Below are 10,000 nucleotides of genomic sequence, written 5' to 3'. Positions count from 1 at the left end.
TATTCATCCATAATGAAAATAACATGAAGAGGTAAGGAAGAGGAAGAAAAAGTGTGCTTATGACAGTGAGTGCCACAGTACAAGGCATCTCTACTGACACAGGGACACATTGTAGACATTGGGCATGGTTTGAGTCTCCTTCCTCTGCCTGTACATCCTTCATCTGCGCTACTTTTGAGTAAGAGGTTAGCAACTTGCTATATGCCATTTCTTTATAAAGATAGTGTTTGCTAGAGACCATAGATGCTGGTGCTAGAAGGAAGTGATGCCATCTAGGTTTTGGATGTTAGGAGAAACCCATTTTGCTTAATATTACAGCAGTTATGATAATTATGACTGCAATTGTCATCATCACACACTCATTACTCATAGCATAATAAAATGAAACAGTAATCCAAAATCCACAAACTTCATGACACCTGTCGTCAGGCCAGAGCTCCTGCATCATGTGAAATGAAAAAAAATGCGTCACCTGTCAATAACGGGTTGAACACTAACTTTTCTTTTGCCAGAAATGACTTAAATACTGAACTCAGAACGTTAATCAATGTATTCTTAATTATTGGCATTTTCTCCACCCTTAATTTTGCTGATTGTTGGTTGATTTAGGAAGTGTCAGTAGTAACCAAATGATTTATTTATTTTTGATTACAAATAATTGAATAGATGAATTTGGAAAGGAAATGATGACTGGATGAGTGCATTAGATATTCTGAACACTTACCAAATGCGCATATATTACGCACACCCACATGTGCACTCATGCACACACGCGCGCGCACACACACACACACACACACACACACACACACACACACACACACACACACACACACACACACTCTCTCTCTCTCTCTCTCTCTCTCTCTCTCTCTCTCTCTCTCTCTCTCTCTCTCTCTCCTCTCTCTCTCTCTCTCTCTCTCTCTTTTCCTCTCTCTTCTCTCTCTCCTCCCTCTCTCCTCCCTCTCTCCTCTCCCTCTCTCCCTCTCCCCCTCTCTCTCTCTCTCTCTCTCTCTCTCTCTCTCTCTCTCTCTCTCTCTCTCTCTCTCTCTCTCTCTCTCTCTCTCTCTCTCCTTTCACTCTCCTTTCTCTCTCCTTTCTCTCCTCTCTCCTCTCTCCTCTCTCTCAACCCCGCCCCCCATCTATTGATTTGTTTCTTCTCTCTCACTCACTCTCTCTCTCACTCTCACTCTCTCTCTCTCTCTCTCTCTCTCTCTCTCTCTCTCTCTCTCTCTCTCTCTCTCTCTCTCTCTCTCTCTCTCTCTCTCTCTCTCTCTCTCTCTCTAGTTCCTCCTCTCTTTCTTTATTTCTTAATTTCTTACTCTTTCCCTTCGCACGAACGAATGCATGCATCAGAAATTTTTGTTTTGGTCAAGGGCAAGAATTTTTAGGATCCTCTCTGTCATTGCTATTGTTTTAGGGTTCACCCCCCTGAGCTTGGATGTTAACAAAGTTGTATTACCCATTACGTATGGGTGTCACGACATAAATGACATAAGACCTCTGGCCTGACGATGGGCATCATGACACATACGACGTTCGGAGATTTTGGATCACTGTGTTATTCTACTTTACTATGAGTGGTGAGTGAGTGATGATGACAGTTGCAGTCATAATTACTAAAATTACTGTAATACGAAGCAAAAGGGTTTTACCTAACATCCAAAACCTTGATGGCACCACTTTCTTCAAGCACCAGCAGGTGAGAGAATCTTGAATGGCACCCATCCATGGTCTCTAGTTAGCACTTCTTTATAGAGTAATGTCACACAGCAAGTTACCAACCTCTTGTTCTAAAATACTGCAGATGAAGGATATGCAGGCAGAGGCACAATTTTCCTTCTCCCTATCTTTTCATGTTGTCTTCATTGTGAATAATTATATGTTCCGTATTTGTTCATGACTGCATAAATACTAAAAAAGTAAAGTTGCCTTTTGTCATCCTATAAAACAGCAATACTGATGAAAAAGAAAATAATGAGCTGATATGGACCCTAAACTAATATTTTAGTCAACTGCAGCATTAATAGAGTAAAACACAAAAATTAAAACACAAAAATGGCTCTAGCTGGACAATGAGTGTGACTAAAAGAGAGTGGGAAAAGTCAAAGTATGTTTGGTGAAGCTGTCTTGCTCTGAAATAAAACCATCCTGGAGACTGGGCAAGCGAATATATCCCCCGTCCGCAGTGGGTTAAATGCATCATATATTGATATGTAAATATTATGACTCTGTGTTTATTCCTAAATCAGAAAAGGATGTTAGAAGTAGAATTAATGCTTGAGCAAAATAACTACTTTTGATTTAAATTATAAGAGATGGAACACTTTGGAAAATGTTATTGTTATTACAGAGGAAGTATGATCATAAAACCCAGTTTATTTTTTATTAATTACAGTTCACATATTAGTTAATCTTATTAGATTATTCTGTACCATTTTCATTTGTGGAATACTATTAAACATGCAAAGGGAGATTTTTCCTGTACTCTTGTTTTTTCTTCATTAGTATGAAACGCTTAAGGTGTAATACCTCCTTCTTTAGGCAGGAACAATACCAAGGGGGGTGGGACCCTTCCCAATGCTCTTTTTGCAGGTAAATTACTCCCCTTGTTTGGAAATTAAGGAAGAAATTAACCCGTGTTGCCAGCCAGCAGATTAGAGGCTTGCACCCTTTCCCCCTACAAGAAAATTCATTAGATATACCCTGGGTAGGAAAGACAGAAATGAGGTAGTCTGAACAGAGAGTAAATATGTATAGATCAATTACATTATGAAAATGGCAGTCTGGTAGAGATTAAAAATCTTTTTACTGAAAGAATCTTAGTTTCAGAAGAATTTTTTTTTAAGTTGTTTGTCTGGCTGATAGGTCTCTTGTAAATTAATATTGGTAGGGTTACTATCAAGTACTTTTGTATATGTGTAATATTTTATTTGATCTAGTGTTTTGTATCATATCCTATAGAATATTCTCAACTGTTTCTTTGATTGCAGGCATGTACGCAACAATAAAGGTGCAGTACAAGTGGAAGAAGGGAGTAGATGGAGAGGGATGACCTTGCGTGACCCAGCTCATCTAGATGTCCATGACCCTGCCCTCACTTGCCTTGCTGCCCCTACCTCCCGCACTACTGTCAATGGCTATCATGGTCGGATAGATGATGGTATCAGTGGGGGTGTCGGCGACTCTTCCTTCGTCTCGGCTCGCACCCAAGGGTTAAGAGCCGTCAAGAGACGGCGATTAGTGAGGGCCGGAGCGGGACTCTGTGCCAGTCACAGGAGAGGAGCCGGGGGAGGCCGCATTCCAGCAGTGCAATGCAAGTGTGTCCTACCTTTAACATGTGTCTTATGCACACGTCTCCAAGGTATAGTTCCTCCAACAGCCCCTCCAGACCCAGACACACAGCCTTGGAATGAGAGACATGCGCGAGTTGATCCTACCTTCCACCCGGTTCTCTCTCAACCTGCAGGTAAGTTCACTTTGGCTTTATGGTTGTTTTTGACCATAAATATACATCTTTTGAGAATATACAATGTTAGGTAGATTTTCCATGTTGATTATATTGTTTATTCATGCTTTTAATTGCATAAAATTCATTTTTACAGATGTGTCATTATCAGAACGTTTTGATGCCATACTGAAAACGACTGATTGGCAGAGACAAGTTCTGACAGCCAAGACCCTCCAGCCTCTACCTGTTACCAGAACAAACCGAGAAACTTTGCATGTGGAGAAGAAAAAGAAAAAGGATAAAGATCGTAAAAAAGAATATAAAAAGCATAAGAAGGAAGGAAAGGGAAGAATAACATTAAGTGAGTAATACAGATGACAATGTTTTTTTAGGTATGGGTAATACAGATACCAGTGTGCTTTTAGGTATACGCAGTGAAATTAATATAATTATGTAACAACTGTCAGTCAAATTTGTGATAAGTAATTTATTTTATATTCTCTTCACAGAATTAAAGAAATCCTTACTGACAGGAGAAGTACTAAGAGATGTAGACTACAAAAGAAAACGTATTTCTGCGCAGGAAGCTTTATGTAAGTGGAACTACGTTGTGATGATTTGTTCTTCAAAATACCCAGGCTTTTACCAGTATTAGTTATATTTTAAACATTATTTTGATAAATTAAAGAAATTTCAAAAGAGCACTATTTTCATGTGTTTCTTGTAATTAAGTGTGGGTAATGTTTAATGATTCTTAATTTTTGTTTATTATAGCTTCATATTTAGTGTTCTATTTAAATTTGTTTTTATAGCTGACTTAGCCTTTTTTTTCCCTTGATAAATGGCACTTTTCAACCAAATTGTGTTTTTGACAGTAGCAATCAAAAGAGTTCGTGTTGAAGAAGATGACGATGCTAGCTCTGTGTATGGGAGCAGCCTTCACTCCTCTCCCTCGGCAAGCCCTGCACCCATTGACCGATCAGCTCATAAAAGACATTCGTCAACTTCTAGCCAAAAAATGAAACAGGTAATTGTTCACATTAGTTTAGATATTTCTTGTGATAAGCATAGCATAGGATGCTTTGTCTGTATATTCATCTTTTTTTTTTAGTAGTAGTATCTGGAAGGTCTATTTCAATTTTTGTAGCAGCTGTTCATAACCATATTTATGAACCAAATTGATATGTCAGATGCAAGAAAAAAAATCTATTTCATTCTTTCCTCTTTTGTTCTTATCACATTCAGAATGATACATGTATATGTGGTATGTTATGAGGGATCTGTGGAACAAAGGTCTTAGTTTTTGATTGAGGATTTATTTTTTATAACTGAGTTCCTTTATTGTCCTCAAAGTTTCCTATATAGAATTTCACCATTCCACTTCTGATCCATTCTTTCTTTTCAGAGTACGAGTTCCAATTCTTACGACATAGATAACATTGTGATTCCATATAGTATGGCAGCCTCAACTCGAGTTGAAAAGTTGGAGTATAAGGAGATCCCGACTCCCAAATGGAGGATAGTTCCCCTTATCCCAAATAATGTTCACAGCGGTACTAGTCAAGAAGATGAGGTACGTTACGTGGCCGTCATTTGCACATATTTTGATCTGGAGGAGTGTGGGAATGTATATTTCTGTCATTTATTTGAGAGAGAAATATGTTGGGGCATGTCCTAAGAAAATCATATTCACCAGTTTGAGGAAGATGTCAGTGAAGAAGCGACCCTTGCCAGACACAGCCGTAGTGAAGAATTGGAGCGCAAGAAGTTCCTTCAGCATCTCCATATGCAAGTTACCTCCAGGTCTTCAAGGTCACGACGGACGGACTCCTCAGGAACTAATACACCAGGTGAGCCCCGAGTCAAAAGTCGTATTCCGGTTCTGGTTTTCTCATGCTTCACACTTTTCTTTTTATTATTATTGAATAAAGTACTTTACATTTATACGTCATGCTTTTTTTATTTTAGTATATTATATAATTGTTATAATTTATTATAGTAATTTTTATTTTATTTTATTTTTTTATTATATTGTAATGGGTATTATCATTATTAGTATTGTTATTAATACAAAATGATAATGTATTTTATTTTCCCTCTTATTTGAACATTTTATAAATGCATTTGCAGAAATATTATGTAATATATGTATAGCTATTGGTTGTTTTATTTAACTGCAGTCATGTTTGTTAGAGCTTTAGGCTAATCTATAATTTGATCAGTACATTTTAGAGGTGATTCAATTTGGTTGCCTTCCTAGAGAATCTAGCTCATGAATTTCAATAAGAATTGCATGATTTTGGAATGTGGAGACTTTCCCCTGAGTACCATTATTTTTTCCCCCGACAGACCATCCGTTGTCACCAAGGCCGCCTGATCCAGCAAGTGACACCATATCACCCTTAGCCACTCCACCCACCACACCTCTAGCTCCTTCGGAAGACTCCAATCAGTCTTCATCCCTTTCAGCAGTCCCAGCAGTCTCTAGTGCTTCAGCTTTCCCTACATCATCAAGTTTATCCATCACTTCTCCTATGTCTACCTTGTCCAATAGTACCACTCCACTCTCTGGGTATTCTGGCAGTTCGCAATCCCAATCTGGCCAGCTTCTTGTCCACAACTCTCAGCTGGGAGGCTGTATATACAACCCTTTAACTTCATCAACATCCCAAGCCACAACCACCTCACTAAGCACCTCTGCGCCACTCACCACTTCCACATCATCTTCCACGCCCTCTTCACATCTGCCCGGTAGCCGTCGTAACCGCACCTTCAGCAGCGGAAGCAGATCTCGGGGATTCCTTGGCTTGGATGATGGTTTAACAGAAAGAACGGAGGTATGTGCTGCAATGTGTAAGATTTTTTTCTTCTGGTAAATGAAACAAACATTCAGAAAAAATCAAGAATTGGTATTTATTTATAGATATATTTATTTAAACCTTTACAAAGCTAATCTGCATATAAAGGTAACATGAAAAGCATAACTAAGTAGTACGTTAGTTTATAACCTATTTTTTTTTTTTTTTTTTGCAGGGTGTAGTTCCATATGAACAACGTGTCTTCCCACTGAACAATGCTGAGTATATGATTATGGTGAGGGAGACAGATGACTGTGATATTGGCCCCCCCAGCCCTCCATTAGACTCCTCCAGTCACGAACCCATTAATATGGAAGAGGTAAGTTCTAAATTACCTCGTTTATGAATAATGTGGCAACTTCTTATCTATTGTTACTTTTTAACCCATTAACGACAGGGCTATTTTGACTCTATTTTGACACATAAGCCTAATGCCTCGGGATTCTCGGCTGCACTAGCCGCGGGCGAGCGCTGTACGCCCGATCACCCACCATGCCAGCCTTGACTAAATATCTCGTCCCCAGCGTCTGACTCAACAAACACTAAACGTGATAGCAAGTCAACTGGCGTGAATGGATTAAAGCAAAAAAAAAATTGCTTTTCTTGTTTGAGATGCACATGTGTAAAACATATATAATGCATGTATAATGTGTTTTTTCCTTTTGCAGAGCGGGCGTAGCTCTCCAATGAGCGAAGTTACTGATTCAGCACCAGAGGATGATGGTCAGTTTGATGACACTGCTGAACCTAAGTGGACCATCTCTGGGTTGAAGGATGCTACTGGGCAATGTGTGCTGCAGATTCATCGCAACTGATGGTGGCATTACGTGGAAATTCCAACTTCAAGAACTTAAAGGCATAAAGAATGCATGGGCAAAGCAGAGCTAGAAATAAGTCCAAAACCAAAGAAAAGGACAAGCAAAGTTTATTGTTTAGAACTTATGTATTCTACTTACAATATTGCACATGAGATGTATGGAAATATGAAATCATGAATCTTCATAAAGGAATGTATAGAAGAATGTTCATAAATGTATTTAATATGGCTATAGGAAGAACCTTTAAAAGCATTGAAAGCTTCTTTATATATGCAATACTACATGTTCTGGGTTAAGTGATGCCTTGTATAAAGTGTGTGAAAAGTACAGTTGGGCATGCATCCTCAAGGGAAAAATAAAAAGATCATGTTGATACAATGGTAAATTAAAATTAGAATAGATACTTTAAAGTTCATTCAGTTTATCAATGTATTAGTCATCAGGATTATTGTATATTGAAAAATATGTATATGAACCAATCAGAATAAGAAAAAAAAAAATACTAAAAAGAAATCCATAAAAAATATATGTCATGAGGTACTGCTAAATTGAACTTGAAAAATATATTAGGATTGAGATATCATTAGGAAGGTAAGGGGTTTGAAGAATCACAAGGTTGTTTGCACGAGTTAGGAGGATTCAGCAGGGCTCAGCAATCTGTGATTGTTCTTTATTTTTATTTTTTTTCCTTTTTTCTTTCTTTATTTTGTATAATTTTAATGAGCAAGTGTGTGTGCAAGGTTAGTTCTAGATAGGTTAGTCAAGACGATTAATGGATGTAGCATAGATTGCTTGAATGAGCAGTTGAGATAGATAGTTTAAGATGTAGACTGGTGGTAGAAGCATAGAGAGAATGATTGAGTAAAGTTATGCTTTGGAAAGTGTTATATACAGTCAACTTAATTCAAAACATTTGTTTACTAAGCAACTGAAGAAATTGGTTTTGCTTTCTATCAAGGCACTAAAGGCTTGTGTTGGTAAATTAAAACCTATAATGTGCCATCCAATCTGGATTATTTGAATGGAAAAATATTATAGTTAATTGTTTTCTGGTTATGAAAAGGGAATTGTTATGTTCTTTATTGTACTGAAAGTGTTATTTATTTTAGTATTTCATGGGTGTATGATACAATTTTCAAAAGTCTAGATTTATGGTACATGATTAATTTATTGTATGCACTGCCAAAGATCATCCTTAAATACCATTTATATACCCAGTGATTCTGAAAGTGGAAATTTTGTGGTGAGATGATCAACATGTATAGGAGTGGAACATTCAAACATACCTGCTTGTAAGAATCGGGTAATTTGTCTTGTAGTAAATACGATAATCACAAATTATCTTGCTATCAGTAAACATTAAACCACATTGACAAGTTTGATGTAGAAGCTGGGATGTTAGAACTTAGACATCATGAAGGCTGGTGTATGCTTAGCTGCCCATTCTAATATATAACTGTATATTGATGCTTTGTCTTATAAAGGAGACACAAGTGTCAAATCTTGATCTGTATCCTTTGCTCATTAGTTTGCAACATGTAATAGAACGTCAGAATTAAAAACAAAAACAAAAAAAAAGAATTGTGTATTTGCATGAGGAAAATATGGCCTCAAGACTCGTCGGTCCTCTCTCGAATGTGCTGTGCTTTACCCCTCCAATGGTTACACAGCTAATTATACGCTTATGTAATCTGTGTCATGGACTCTCCCAATAGCTCATTGTAATCTTGTTTGTACTTTTTGTTTCCAATTTCATAGAAGAAATGACGTGTTCATCTTTACTATTATTGAATTGTTCCCTCTCCCTTGTTTTCCTTGATGTAGGTGGTCACTGTACCTATTTTTCTGTTTTTAGTCTAGAGGACTAATATGAGGTATTCTTACCAATTACGTTTTGCTTTGTTTAAAAATGGTTGCTCCCATGGGGCCTTGTAATAAAGTTATTGTAAAATAATGATAGTGATTGAATATTTGTACCTTTGTCACCATTGCCCATCCGACCCAAACTACTTCTGTATTTAGTTCACTAAATTAGACCTTTCCCTTACCCCATTTTTTAAGGAGAATATTTAGTTTTTCACTTATGGTCTGCATCATGTGGGAAGGATGGGTACAATGGTATCATTGTAAATAGTGTATAGGATCCAATTTGAACACAAGTATTGAGATTGTTCAATGATCAATTGGAAAATACTTGTTGCCTGATTGAGAAAGCACTGTCCTAAGTCATTGAAAAAAGAAAAAAATATATAAACTGTGTTGTGAGTTTTTGTATCCTTAAATAAAACTGTTTGTAAGGATTTAAGAGTTTATTAATAATCAAAGGTCTGGCTGACAAAGTGACTAGACTGTATGTCTTTATACAGGTAATCCTGCATATTCCTTTTTATTTATACATTTTCTTTCAAATGCATAATTTGAAGGGAAGACCTGTTAAACATTAACTTGAAGTTTTACCCTTCAAATTTTTGTAATATAAGCATGTCCTTTAAGGTAAGTCCATAACCGTTCAATTCTACACAGGGTATAAACATGCAAAAACATACAAGTACACATTCAGTATGGAACTGAAAATCATCCATAATTTCAACTTTATACATAACCATCCTCATAATGATGGAATTTTTTAAAGATATATGGCAGAATTATACTCAACAAAATGAAACTGCTTTTCACTGACTACAATATCTAGTCTATAGCAAAGCTAAATTTGTGTATGTACAGTTGTATCACTGCAATCCTAGCATGTATTTAGAAATTGAAAGGATTTCCAATTTTTGTCATCTTTTCTCCATATTTACTAAAAGCTTTTATTTGCAGTTCATAGTATACCTTTCTTGATGTCTGTCTGCCAATTGTCCAATTATACACAA

The 10,000-nt window shown here is 36.9% G+C and overlaps 2 protein-coding genes across 4 annotated transcripts in view; one reads left to right on the top strand and one right to left on the bottom strand.

Moving 5' to 3' along the window:
* LOC122245946 (uncharacterized) overlaps nt 1–9,385 on the top strand; it is a 68,796-nt gene extending 59,411 nt beyond the window's left edge. For 2 of the 3 annotated variants that reach the window (XM_043004117.2, XM_043004115.2), the window contains exons 4-12: nt 2,994–3,469; nt 3,606–3,812; nt 3,961–4,044; nt 4,327–4,478; nt 4,857–5,024; nt 5,148–5,301; nt 5,801–6,288; nt 6,485–6,628; nt 6,978–9,385. In XM_043004117.2, coding sequence (XP_042860051.1) covers nt 2,994–3,469; nt 3,606–3,812; nt 3,961–4,044; nt 4,327–4,478; nt 4,857–5,024; nt 5,148–5,301; nt 5,801–6,288; nt 6,485–6,628; nt 6,978–7,124 — 2,020 coding nt within the window. In that variant the 3' untranslated portion in view covers nt 7,125–9,385. The remainder of the gene's footprint in view (nt 1–2,993; nt 3,470–3,605; nt 3,813–3,960; nt 4,045–4,326; nt 4,479–4,856; nt 5,025–5,147; nt 5,302–5,800; nt 6,289–6,484; nt 6,629–6,977) is intronic. The other variant, XM_043004119.2, reaches the window with a different exon arrangement.
* A 32-nt stretch (nt 9,386–9,417) lies between these two features.
* Nucleotides 9,418–10,000, bottom strand: part of l(3)80Fg (dnaJ homolog subfamily C member 16 l(3)80Fg) — a 34,702-nt gene continuing 34,119 nt past the window's right edge. Inside the window, exon 17 of the mRNA XM_043003825.2 lies at nt 9,418–10,000. This exon is cut by the window's right edge and continues 1,856 nt beyond it. The gene's annotated coding sequence lies outside the window, so the exon portion shown is untranslated.

The sequence above is a fragment of the Penaeus japonicus genome, unplaced genomic scaffold (genome assembly GCF_977035675.1).
Source record: "Penaeus japonicus unplaced genomic scaffold, GWHDUDI00000001_assembly GWHDUDI00000035, whole genome shotgun sequence".
NCBI lineage: Eukaryota > Metazoa > Arthropoda > Malacostraca > Decapoda > Penaeidae > Penaeus > Penaeus japonicus.
This window is presented reverse-complemented; position numbering and strand designations above follow the sequence as displayed.